Source organism: Chenopodium album, chromosome 1 (assembly GCF_948465745.1).
Source record: "Chenopodium album chromosome 1, dcCheAlbu1.1, whole genome shotgun sequence".
NCBI classification, from domain to species: domain Eukaryota; kingdom Viridiplantae; phylum Streptophyta; class Magnoliopsida; order Caryophyllales; family Amaranthaceae; genus Chenopodium; species Chenopodium album.
The window spans coordinates 82,659,002-82,670,859 of NC_137834.1; the positions used below are offsets into that span (position 1 = coordinate 82,659,002).

An 11,858-nucleotide genomic window follows, 5' to 3' on the forward strand; every position below is an offset into this window, starting at 1 on the left:
TGTAGACAATTATACCCTCTAAATTTTTTTTACTTATTAACCCTTATTAATCCTAATTGCTCTCTTTTATGAACTCTTAAAAAAGGGTGCGGACCTTTGTATCCTTACAAATATTTGTTTATGTATTTTCCCTCACTAATGATTCCTAAATTTGTGATATAAGGTCAAATCAAAAGCACTCCCCGGACATCGCTATTTATGTTGCGTACATCGTACTCATTTGCTACCCTAGTAAACGTATAATAATAAAGCTCATAAAATACTTCGGCCAAGGGACTGAAAATCAGAGTCAATAAAATATACACTCTTATAGTCTTATCATAGTTTTGTAGTGATAATCAAATGCTTAAATTCAACTCTCACAAAAAAGAATATTGATCACCATGGAGTCACAGTCAACGCCTTCAAAATGATCTTCAAAGTCCTTAGAATCAGGATTTGGACAACGCTTGAAAAGCCAAGTAGTTTGCACAAATTGCTGTAGTGTAATTGTGTAAACCAGAAACTTGGTTTCTTACAGTCGGAATCAGCAAAACAACAGTATACCTGTGAACCTGTAACATATACTGTAAAGTGTGATCTGCAAGCTTGCTCCCGCAGTCCCGCTATCATTGAGATCATTTTTATAGAGCTCCATAAATTAATTCTCAACGTGAATTTCTTCTTTCCACACTAACAGAGCAACCATCTTCAATAAACACTTGCCAGACTTTAGGCTTCTACAAGAAAACAGGGAAACATGATATCACAGCTTTTAGAGTTATTTCCAGTAGAGTGTAATAGTAAAAGATGCAAGTGCATAATTACCAGTTGGCGACCTCCACAACATAAAGAAGTTCTCATGGCAATAGGCAACAGTCCGGACTTTTAGAAGTATCTGATAACACGTGGAAGCATAGATCTTGAAAACAAATTCCCCCAGCACGAGCCTAACGTTTGGAGTTATCTAGCAATCCCATAACCTTAATCAGAAATGCATATTCATAAGCCTTTTCCTCAGATTGCCCAAAACGGCCTCCTTCGCCAAAATGTCCTCCATACATTTCTGTCTTCAAGATAACAGCACGAGAGCAGCTTGTACATGTTTCTTCTCGTACTTTAGCCACCCATTTTGCAGCTTCCCATACTCCAACCCTGAGATAAACACAATCACACATCAATCAGTACTCCAAAGTCACTGGTCATGTCCCGTCAATTAAAAAAAAAAAAAAAAAAGTCATTGGTCATATCTTTGTCACGTGCTCATATTAAAAAATACTAAGCAATGCTTATCTGTATTTCTGTTTTGGGGGGATGGATTGATGTTTTGGGAGGGAGAAAATCACGATATAATGGAAGAGACAATAAAACTTACCTTGAGTCATTGAATGCTGCAGTGACAAGCATTGAAGGATAGCAAAGTCCCTTATTTATATTGTCATAAGGAGAATATTCCATAATTTTCTCGAATTGAGATTCAATTTTAGGATTTCCGAATTCATCATAATCCAATATGGTTAGAGGCAAGCTGTCATCCATCAATGTGTTGCATACATCAAGGAAAGGAACCTGATATGCAAAGAATTTGATCAATATTGGATGTACAAATTCTAGAATTATATGCTTGTCAAAAAGCTTTGATGCAATGTAGTCTGTCTACATCTAGCAGAATAAATTCAAAAAAGCCAAAGATTGCAACAGATTATGAAGCATATGAAAGTAATCGGTAAACATGATAACTAGTATGTTGCCATCAGCCATCAACACAGCAAAAGTCACGTACTGTTTCTTCCATTGCTATTTTAACAGGAACACAGCTACCTCCATCCTTAGGGGTTACTTGGTCAGCCTACATAATCTCACTCTGGAAGTCTGGACCCTTCATACCACAAAGTGCTTAACAAAACAAATGAACCCAAAAGATGAATCTTTGATCTATCCAGATGTCTTAGCTCTTTTAGCTCACCCTATATCCTTCTTGCAATTAATTGAACCAAACCAACACGAGGTAAATAAAAAATTCAAATGATCCTCCGATTCATAATAGTACCTCTTTTGTTTTAGTCATTATTTTTAGTGTCATCAAAGTAAAAAGTTTGACCATACATTGTGATTTGTATGCATGAAAAACATCGTGTGGGATCTTGTTCGATTCATTTCAATGTGTATTTTCATAATATCAACTACTATAATTTAGCTAATATATAGTTATAGATATTAACAGTCCAATATTTACATTGGAGACCACACAAAATGCAAGTGAGTAGAAAAATAGATGTAGTACAAATCACCCCTGAAAATACATTGACAATAACTATAAAGACTGTACTACTTATAATAGATTTGTATCAAAATTTATTCCATAGTCTTGTCTTTTAAAATAACTTATCACAAATGATGAGATAATACAATGGTCAAAGTTCTACCCTGGAAAACATAGCTGCCTTAATCCATTAAACCCCCTAATTCCCAAGCAGAAGAGTCAGTATTTTGATTCAATAACTGCAGGACTACGGCAAGAGGGAAATTTTGTGTTGCAACTACAATACTCCTTAATCAAAATAAAATCATACTACTAATTTCACCATAGTTATAGCTTTTATTACAAGTTATTTGAAGATGCTCCACTAGTTTGCACTGGCTAAAGCTTAAAAGCTAGGTGAATCTAGACCTCTCTAAAATTTCATCCACAACAAGATGCATGCTGGCTGTAATTATTAACTTCACAAGGAGCTTCTTCTGAGTAATTCACTTTTTATAAACACATCTGACAAAACAGAGGAAACATAACCTCAATAGGAATGATGAAGAAATGACAATCAGTACCTTTAAAATCACAGCACAAAAGAGATCAGGATGAAAATTGATAGCAGCACCCACAAGCAGAGACCCGGCACTAGTTCCAATGGCAGCAAGCCTACCTTTTGTAGCATAGCCCTCATTGACTAGATACTTACCACATGAGACAAGATCGTATATAGAGTTTATCTTATTAGCTCCACTTCCATATTGATGCCAGGAAGGATCAGGACCACCTCCACCCCTGCTCATAAAAAATATCTAGCCTTCAGTTCTTAATCAGTAAAAAGGAGTGTGGGGGGGGGGGGGGGGGGGGGAGACACTACCAAATAGAACGTAGATATTTTCTGCAATAATTTAACTTGACAATTATGCCAAATCTACAAAATAGTGAGGCACTAAACAATGTACATTCCAGAGTAGCCTGGTCATATTAGAAAGTCACCCATGACCAACATTCAGAATGTAACACAGTTTTTACACACAAGGAGATTCAGGGTTCAATGAGAAGGAAGCCAAAGCACAGTGCTCCTTCTGCCACAGCATAGAGGGTTGAGGGTGATTCTGGGAACCTACTATAATATAACTATATAAGTATCTATCATTGAAGCTACCAATCAAGACTCATTTAGACTAAAATGACACCATATTTAGATAATAGTATAATAGTACACCTCAAGTACATGAACAAACCTTACATCAGCAAATGCTACTACCCATCCACGGTCAAGTAAGCTGAGGCGATCTGAGGACCAGCTTTTATCTAAGACTTCGCCATATGCACCATATGCTTCAAGGATCCCAGGAGACTGTCCCTTGTGATGCATATCTTTTGAGTATACTATGGTTAAAGGAATCTTGGTACCATCATGGGAAATGACCTCATGTATTTCGGAAGCATAATTCACTGAAAATTCGTTCCAGCTGTGTGATTTTTCTACCTCTTGTCGCTTGCACTTATCATTTCTAATGTTTGATAGTGGTTCACCATCAATACCAAATTTTGATGAGTCGGCAAGTGCACTTTCAGTTGCATACGACACCTCTTCTTGGTGAACAACATTAAAGCTACGTGTAGATAAGTCATATTCAACTACTAAATCAGGCATCTGCAAGTAAATGGAGAAGCAGAATGTATTAAACAAACTGCATTGGATATAAATGGAGAGGCAAACCACTTTATTAGTTCCATGAGCATTGGAAAGTGAAGCCATTACAAATTCACTGATAAGTAGTCATATGGATTGCGCACTCGATAGAGAAGAATGAATACTACATGTTTTTCCAGAAATTTCTATTGTAAAGCTGGTTGTACCTCTCTCTCTCTCATACTATGATATGTACTATAACATCAAACTAGCGTAAAATAAGAAAAAATATTAAATAAGTCAAAAATGCAAGACCTTCCTTTGAGGTTAATCAGAGGCTATACCACAGGAGAGGAAAGAAGCACGCGGTACACTGAGGCCATGTAGTCATGGTTTGATCCCGGGGCCATTGTGCACAGCTCAGAGGGTATAGGGAAAGTCCAAGGATTCAAATCTTCAATCTCCACGATGCGCTGAGGAAAACCCATACTGTAAATATTAATATAAGATTTATGTATGGATAAGAATGTTAATTTGAAAATCAAAGATGCGATCATAAATGAACTATTATACACTCCGTGATACATATTAAATGCCGTGTGTATCAACAAGACTAAGCCCATATGAGGGCTGAGGAGTGACAGCAAAGCATGGGAATAGATAAATTGACAAGAGGTTAACTAAAAAGAGGTGTGAAACAGTATAGTCATTAATTCATTATAGCGCATCATAAAATGCCAATTTGACAATCGAAAAAGAAATAAGTGATGTTAACCAAAGAAATGAATTCATATTAAAAATATGGAGTTTAGTCAAAAGATCCAGTGCTAAAAATTACACACTTTAAGGGAGAAGGAGCATACAAAATGCTCTAGCCAAGGTTTAGCAAATAATATACAAAACTAGGTCAGAATATCGACTGAGATCCTTATCAGAGCCTAAAAATGAACAAAATATATATGAAAGGGGGGATAATATTAATGGCCTATTCACTGACTGGCAATTTTATGAATTAATCTAAGCTCATTCTCTATGATCTCTATAAATAAATTATAGATTAATCAGTCTCCAAACTATATTATTGTTGACTCCTAATCAAACAGAGCATGGAATTGCATAGAGAAGTATTGCTTGAGTCCTCAATCCTATCTCCTAATACCATACAGGAAGGTCAAAGCCTAACCTAATGCTCCCTTTCACTCTTAGAGGTGAAAAGCCATAATGGTTTACCTTACCCTAAATGAACATGGTTCTAAGTACAAACAAAGCTGAAGCAATTGAAGGGTCAAGGTAAACCAAGGTTCTCCTCAAGCTTCTTACCACACCTTCCAGGATTTTTGACCAATGTAAAATTGTTAAAGAATTTGTTCTTTATTCCATTATACTATAAAATTGTCTTCCATAAAAGATTCAAAAGACTACAAATGAGATAGTAGAGAGAAAATGATGACATTATGTGAAGCTGTTGAGAACTCGGGGTACTTAAATTTGGTCAATGGATATGATTTAACTAATGCACCGATTTACGATATTATTTTAGCTAAATTACATTCAAATGTTAATGGAAGGAAAATTAAATTTACAATCTAGGACATGATATGCAATATTTGAAAATGTCTTTGGGCCCCCAAGAAGCTAATTTATAAATTTATCCCAAATTGCAATAAGCGATTTCGTTGTGCATGCATGTTTGGCATATCTAGTACCTTGTTGTTGACATCAATAGGCAGATTAACAGAACAAATCATAGAAGAGCCCTCCTTGTCATAATAAAGGACCAAATTCTTATCAAAAACGTCCATATCCTGCAAGCTGGTTCCCTTTTTGGGCAGTATAATATTCTGAAAAGAAAGGCACATCAATCACTATATAGGGCAATATATTCTGAAAAGAAACGGCAATATATTCTGAAAAGTTTGGATCCTGCAACCTATATTGTAACCTTTTTTTTTTTTTTTTGGCAATATAGGTTTTGTTTAATAATAATAATCTATCATAAACAATATGTTGCTTAGAAGATTCCTCTGTGCCCCTTTTGGATTTCAGTAACAAACATCCATTTTCATATCCTGGTTAGTTATAGTTATAGGTCAGTGGGACAAGCAACTTTATAGGACTATTGACTATATATTTTACAAGGAAATAAGCCAGGCGTTCTTTGAAAAAGAAAGCTTTGATAGTGTAAGGCTAGAGAATGACCTGCCAATCAGCAGAATTTATATCTTCAACTCTGCAGATACCAAGATAAAAGTTTCCACAATGTAGCTTCTCAACCTCTACTGAAGGATGATTTGTAAGAACATAGAAAAAACCACGGTGATGTTCCAAAAAATACTGCACACCATGGACACGTTTATGCACTCTGTGGAGACTATCAAATGGATTTGCTGCATCAATGACATAGACCTTTAAAACAGAAGATGTTCCAAATTAGGGTGCATAATAGAATTCAGACATCAGAAAAGAAATGAGCATACATGGATTCCATCACACCTCTGAAGAAGACCTTGAGTTAGAGTTTATTGTAACAAACTTGCCATCCTTTGAACAAGTAATATCCACACAAAACCTAGAATCTCTCTCTGTAAATACTATTTTTTCTTCATTTGACCCCAAATATGTACAAAATACCCTGGAAAATGAGGGTGAAAACAATCCAGCAATCCAGAACTGAACAAATGTAAAAAAGGATGGGAGGAACTTACCTGTATGGTCTCTGGTTATCATCAGCAACGGTATAGAACAGAGCAGATCCGTCTTGAGCCCATGCCAGGCTAACAACTGCATCAGCTTTAACACTTGAGATGATATGACCATATCTCAAGTCTTTCACCTGAAGGGTGAATTGCTCAGAGCCATTTTTATCAAGAGTATATGCCAGAAAGTTGTGGTCAGGTGAGACCCGACAAGCACCCACATGAACATAACCTGAAGAATGAAATGAACTAGTATTTTAATGAAACACAGAACCCCTTGAAGTTAATGACACCATAGATGAGAGAAAAAATCCAGCACAGGAAACATGACAAACAGAACAACAACAGCAGAAATAAAGGAACCACCAAATCAACATGAGCCATAGCATACAGCAATAAATAATTATATTATTAAGAAAAAAAAAATAGCAGTCCTAATTTGAAAACTGTGTTTTTATTCTTGCCATGCAGAAGCAACAAACACATGCACTTCCTTCCCACTAGGAATATTTTACTTGTAATTCAATCATGGTAGAAAGCTACCCAACTTTCAAGGTTTCTGCTAGAAACTTGACAACTGGAAATGAGATATCTCACTTGGGAAGGTTTATACAGAAGTGAGCCAGAGGCGAATAAGTGATTGCCTGCAGGGAGCCATGAGGCACTTAACAGATCATGCTCAAGAGGAGCAGCTCACTGGTTCAGATTATTAATTGTGGAGGTCAATAATAACCTTAAATTTTTCACGTAGTATATAAAAGTTTAGAAAATGTAATTTTCTCTAATATAAACATCCTCGGTTCAGGTTTATAAGCAATAATTGGAATTTGACACTATTCACACACTCTCCTTTGACCATCTTTACCGATTTATACTTGAGGGAAAACATAGTCATGTGGGATCTTGTTAGATCTGTCATAGTAAATACATCATAATATTAATCATTCATAATTGTTACTGATATGTTATTAAAAATTAAAATGTGCATTGGCAAGTGTGAAACTCCCAACTTTGCAATTTAAAAAGAACGGAGGAAGTATACTGATGAATAACTAGTTTATACTAAAGGCATAAGCTTCAATGAAGTATACCAATGAAAAACTAGTATACCATAAACTAGGTATCATCCTCATTTGGTGACATTTACGAGCTTCAAAGCTAATTGTTAATAGAGTCACGTATCATTCTGTCTATCCTAACATAAATTATAAGGGCCTTCACTAGCATCACAACTTCATTTCAAAAATTTTGCTTTCACTGTTATCTCGGTCACTTAGCAAGCACTCTAGCCGACTGAACATCAATTACAATAACCTCAACAAGCATCAGACCCAATAAAATTAACAACAGTTCAACCTTTAGCATATAAAATGATCACGACTTGTAATTTCATAATAATAAACAACTTCAATGCAGCTCTTCTTTTTATATGACACCAAGCTAACCAGTACTTCAAGTTCAATTTTATTCCCCTTTTGCTTTTCTTTTTGTGTGGTGTGTGCAGAGAGGGGGGGGGGGGTGTTCACTTTTACTAGGTTTCTGTGCTTGAAACTAGATACGTAAGAGCTTACCATATTTTTCCGCAATCTCATTCCAATCAAGCAAAATCTCCTCCCTTTTAAATCCTCGTTTTATGATACTAAATAAGCTTCCTAGACCTGTAGATTCTTCTGTATCTAGTCTTCTACACAAAATAGGGTATTCTTTCCCTTCTGGAATGTGTTGGTAGTAGAGCCTGGGAATAACAGCACAATAATCAGACATTAGGGTATTGAAGTAATTTTTCATTTGATCTTTATACAGATACTTAATAGCTGAAAAATGTACCAACAAGACAACAATATTTCGAGTGATGTCATGCTATCAGGTGAGAGGTAAAATAAAACTTCTTTGATCACTCATACACTCTCAAGCACATGTTCTCCCAGAAAAAATGTAACTAATAGGTAAAATCACATTTATACTAATGAACTCCAATGGGCTACAGTGTTGTATACAGACTTCACCTCCGATTCGTTAAGCCACACATTTCATGACAAGACGATGCTCATTGAATCATTGTAGCAAATTAGCAATATATAGAAGATGCAAACAATATTTCAGGCGCCAATAGTGCTAGAAAACCCATGATGGAATAGTCTGAAAGCTTCTTTCAGACAGGAGAATGTTTCAAGTAGGGAATATAAACACACCTAGGACCCCAAACAAACACAAAACATTTTACATAACACTTTATCGCAAGTTGATACTGTTATAATACTTGCTACCTTATATTACATTATCAATCGTAAATAACCTACTTTGACCCTTAATTGTTCGCTATTAGACTCCACTCGCTATAATGTCTAGATTAATCACTAGAGTTAAAAGAAGTAAGTAACTTGAAATATTTATAGAGTTAAAATTCTGTTAATGAGTGTTATATGGAAGGTAATGGATGGAAAAAAAAATACCATATATAAAATAGCCATTAAATTGAACTGGAAAATGGAGAATTATAATACTGGTACAAATTATATAACCATATTCCATACAGTTGAGACAGCGTATAGGAAAGATGAAATCTGCTCCCATGCTTGGGAATGAGCAAGCTGCCCAAAATTCCGCTTACAAAGTTACTTAAATGTAAAACCACTAAGTCTATTAGCATCACGAAAAACCATCCATTGCCATTACCTTTGGTGTTGGGCAAGCTGCCCAATCTAAGCTATAGCTTTATCATTTCTCATACCAAGACTAAGTCCCCAATTTGAATGTAGAAGGGCTCAGAAAGTCGGAATACAAGAGAAGAAAATTTTAAACCAAACATTCAAAGACCACATACTCAATTATTAGAACTTGACCATTTGGTTAAATGCACAATGTAATGTTCCACATTGAACAATCATAGAGCTGTATGCTGATCATCAAATACAAAAACAATTTATACAAACAAACCAATTTACCATTATACAATTACCTCTAACAAAGCTACTCAAACTACATAAGCAATCAATTATATCAAGTAATTCCACTTCCCTCCTTAATTGACCTGCAATTATACCCGAAACGAATGCCAAACATAATAAAATAAAATGAAGACAGTACAATACCCAACTACCCATTATACCAAACCACATAGAATCAAACAACTGAAACAAACAAACAAAGCTTATGAACATAATTCAATACCAAATTATCAAAACAATCACCAAACACAAATTAACCAAAAGGGAATCTTCAAAAACAAGAAAATCGAAAAGGGTAATCGAGAAAACAACGAACCAAGGGCCCCAACGTTCAGGAGGAGTAGAAATTTTGGCGGGAATCCGACTACCCATCTCAGAGAAAAGCTTCCTTTGAAAAACCCTAGTATCAGCCATGAAAGCTTCAGCATAAGAGTTCTCTTGAGAGAGAAAATTGACGAAATCTGGGTCGTTGATGTTGGACATCCAGTGGTAAGGATCGTTCCAAGAGCGGCCATGAACAGTGACTTTGAATGGGAGTTTCTTTGGAAATGGTGGGTCAATTGAAGGGTAATTGAAATGGGGTTTGCGATTACAGAGAGTGGAGAAGAAGGTGATTGAAATGGCGGGAAGGAAGCGGAGAGAGATTGGGATGAATTTGGGTTTGAATAGGAGAGAGAGTGACATTTTAAGGTTGAAGGTTTAAGGAGGTTTTAGCAGATTTTAGTTTTGGGGTTATGTCGTTGATAGGTGAGTTCTGTTGCTAAATACTCCTGTTGGTGCGGGTGTGCGACTGTGCAAGTCCAAAAGGACTCTTTCTAGGCTCTCTAGGCCTGACTCACTTGAGCACGAGGCCTACGGGCTACGGCATATAGGTTTGTATGACTCAATACATGCTAATTTTACACTTATTTATATTGTACAAATTGATGGTAAAATACTAAAATCAAAGACATTTGTTTTACTCCGTAATTATTATTAAAACAGGTAATGTGGACATTATTGATGGACACATGTTGACTTCTTATGAAAAATGTTCTTATCTAAATTATTTTATTTTTGATAGGATATTGCTAACGACGCTTTTGCTCGCCCTTCGAAGGTTTAGGTCAGCATTTAAAATATTTTCAAAAGTGGTATTAATTTGGGAGTGCATGTCAAAAGATTGATGTAATTAATGTTTGTTGAAACTCATTATAAACCTACATGTGAGTGCTTCACGTTGGAGAAAGGGTAGAGTTGATTCTACTTTATAAGGTAGAGGAATTACTCTCACTATAATTGGTTTCAGTATGGAACCTTTTTTAGGCTTAGCTTGTGTGTGAACCAAACTTTCCTAATCCTCGTTTGGGTTGCCCAGACCCATTTCGTATTATCTCAAACATTAACATGGTATTAGAGCACAGGTTACAAGGCTGCATATAGATTTGCAGGACTTAATACACGCTAATTTTACACTTATTTATACTGTACAATTGATGGTTAAATACTTAAATCAAAGATATTTATTTTTCTCAGTAACTATTACTAAAATAGGTAATGTTGTCATTATTGATGGACACATGTCAACTTCTTATGAAAAAATAGTTTTTAGGCCCGGGCGATGTCCAGGGTTACACATTATTTATGTGATAAAAAACTTTATTAATATTTGATCTTTATTAAATGTCATGTAATATGGTAATTGCTTAGTGGCCTACACCTTATAGTTTAAACTTAGGGTCGTGAGATCAAATCTTATAAGAACCATATTTTTAAACATTGAATGAAGATCGAATTCAAATGAGAGAGTTGCCACATGGCTTAAACATATGGGGTAAGAAAATAAGCAAAGTGGCACGTGGCGCCTAAACTTGTTGAGGAACGCCTTATAGGTGTTCTTAACTAAGCTATTTTATTTTTAATAGGATCTTGCTAACGAACGCCTTCGCCAGCCCTTTCGGAGAGTTGATAGGCATTTAAAATACTTTCTAAAGTGGTAATAATTTGGGAATGCATGTCAATAGGTCGATGTGTTTGTTGAAACTCGTTGTAAACCACTTGTGAGTGCTACACATTCGTTGGAGAAAGGGTATTTAATCACTGTTGGATAATGATTTACCTCGACATGCAAGATGTCCAATGGTTCAACTCTACTCTTACGATCACCAATTACTTTTAGCACAAAACCTATTTTGGGATTGCTTGTGGACCAAACTATCCTCCTCCCTTGTTCAGATAGCCCAACGTCGCCCTCGGGGCGTTTGTTAGCTTTTATCTTTATAATATTATCTATTTTTCCTTTTTTTTCCTTCTAAGTTCTAGGACTACATAAAAGTTTCTTTCGAAAAACTTAATTACCTCCTTTCTCA

The 11,858-nt window shown here is 35.7% G+C and overlaps 1 protein-coding gene across 1 annotated transcript; it reads right to left on the reverse strand.

Annotated features, from left to right (window-relative positions):
* Positions 1–232: 232 nt before the first annotated feature.
* On the reverse strand, positions 233–10,225 carry LOC145617453 (uncharacterized). The gene is made up of 12 exons (XM_081672189.1): positions 9,827–10,225; positions 8,134–8,297; positions 6,572–6,794; positions 6,360–6,498; positions 6,066–6,272; positions 5,573–5,707; positions 4,211–4,339; positions 3,472–3,887; positions 2,806–3,022; positions 1,355–1,548; positions 808–1,134; positions 233–719 (listed from the first exon to the last, which is right to left on the reverse strand). The coding sequence occupies exons 1-11, from the start codon at positions 10,192–10,194 to the stop codon at positions 930–932; spliced, it is 2,397 nt and encodes a 798-aa protein (XP_081528315.1). The 5' UTR covers positions 10,195–10,225; the 3' UTR covers positions 233–719; positions 808–929.
* Between the last annotated feature and the right edge of the window lie 1,633 nt (positions 10,226–11,858).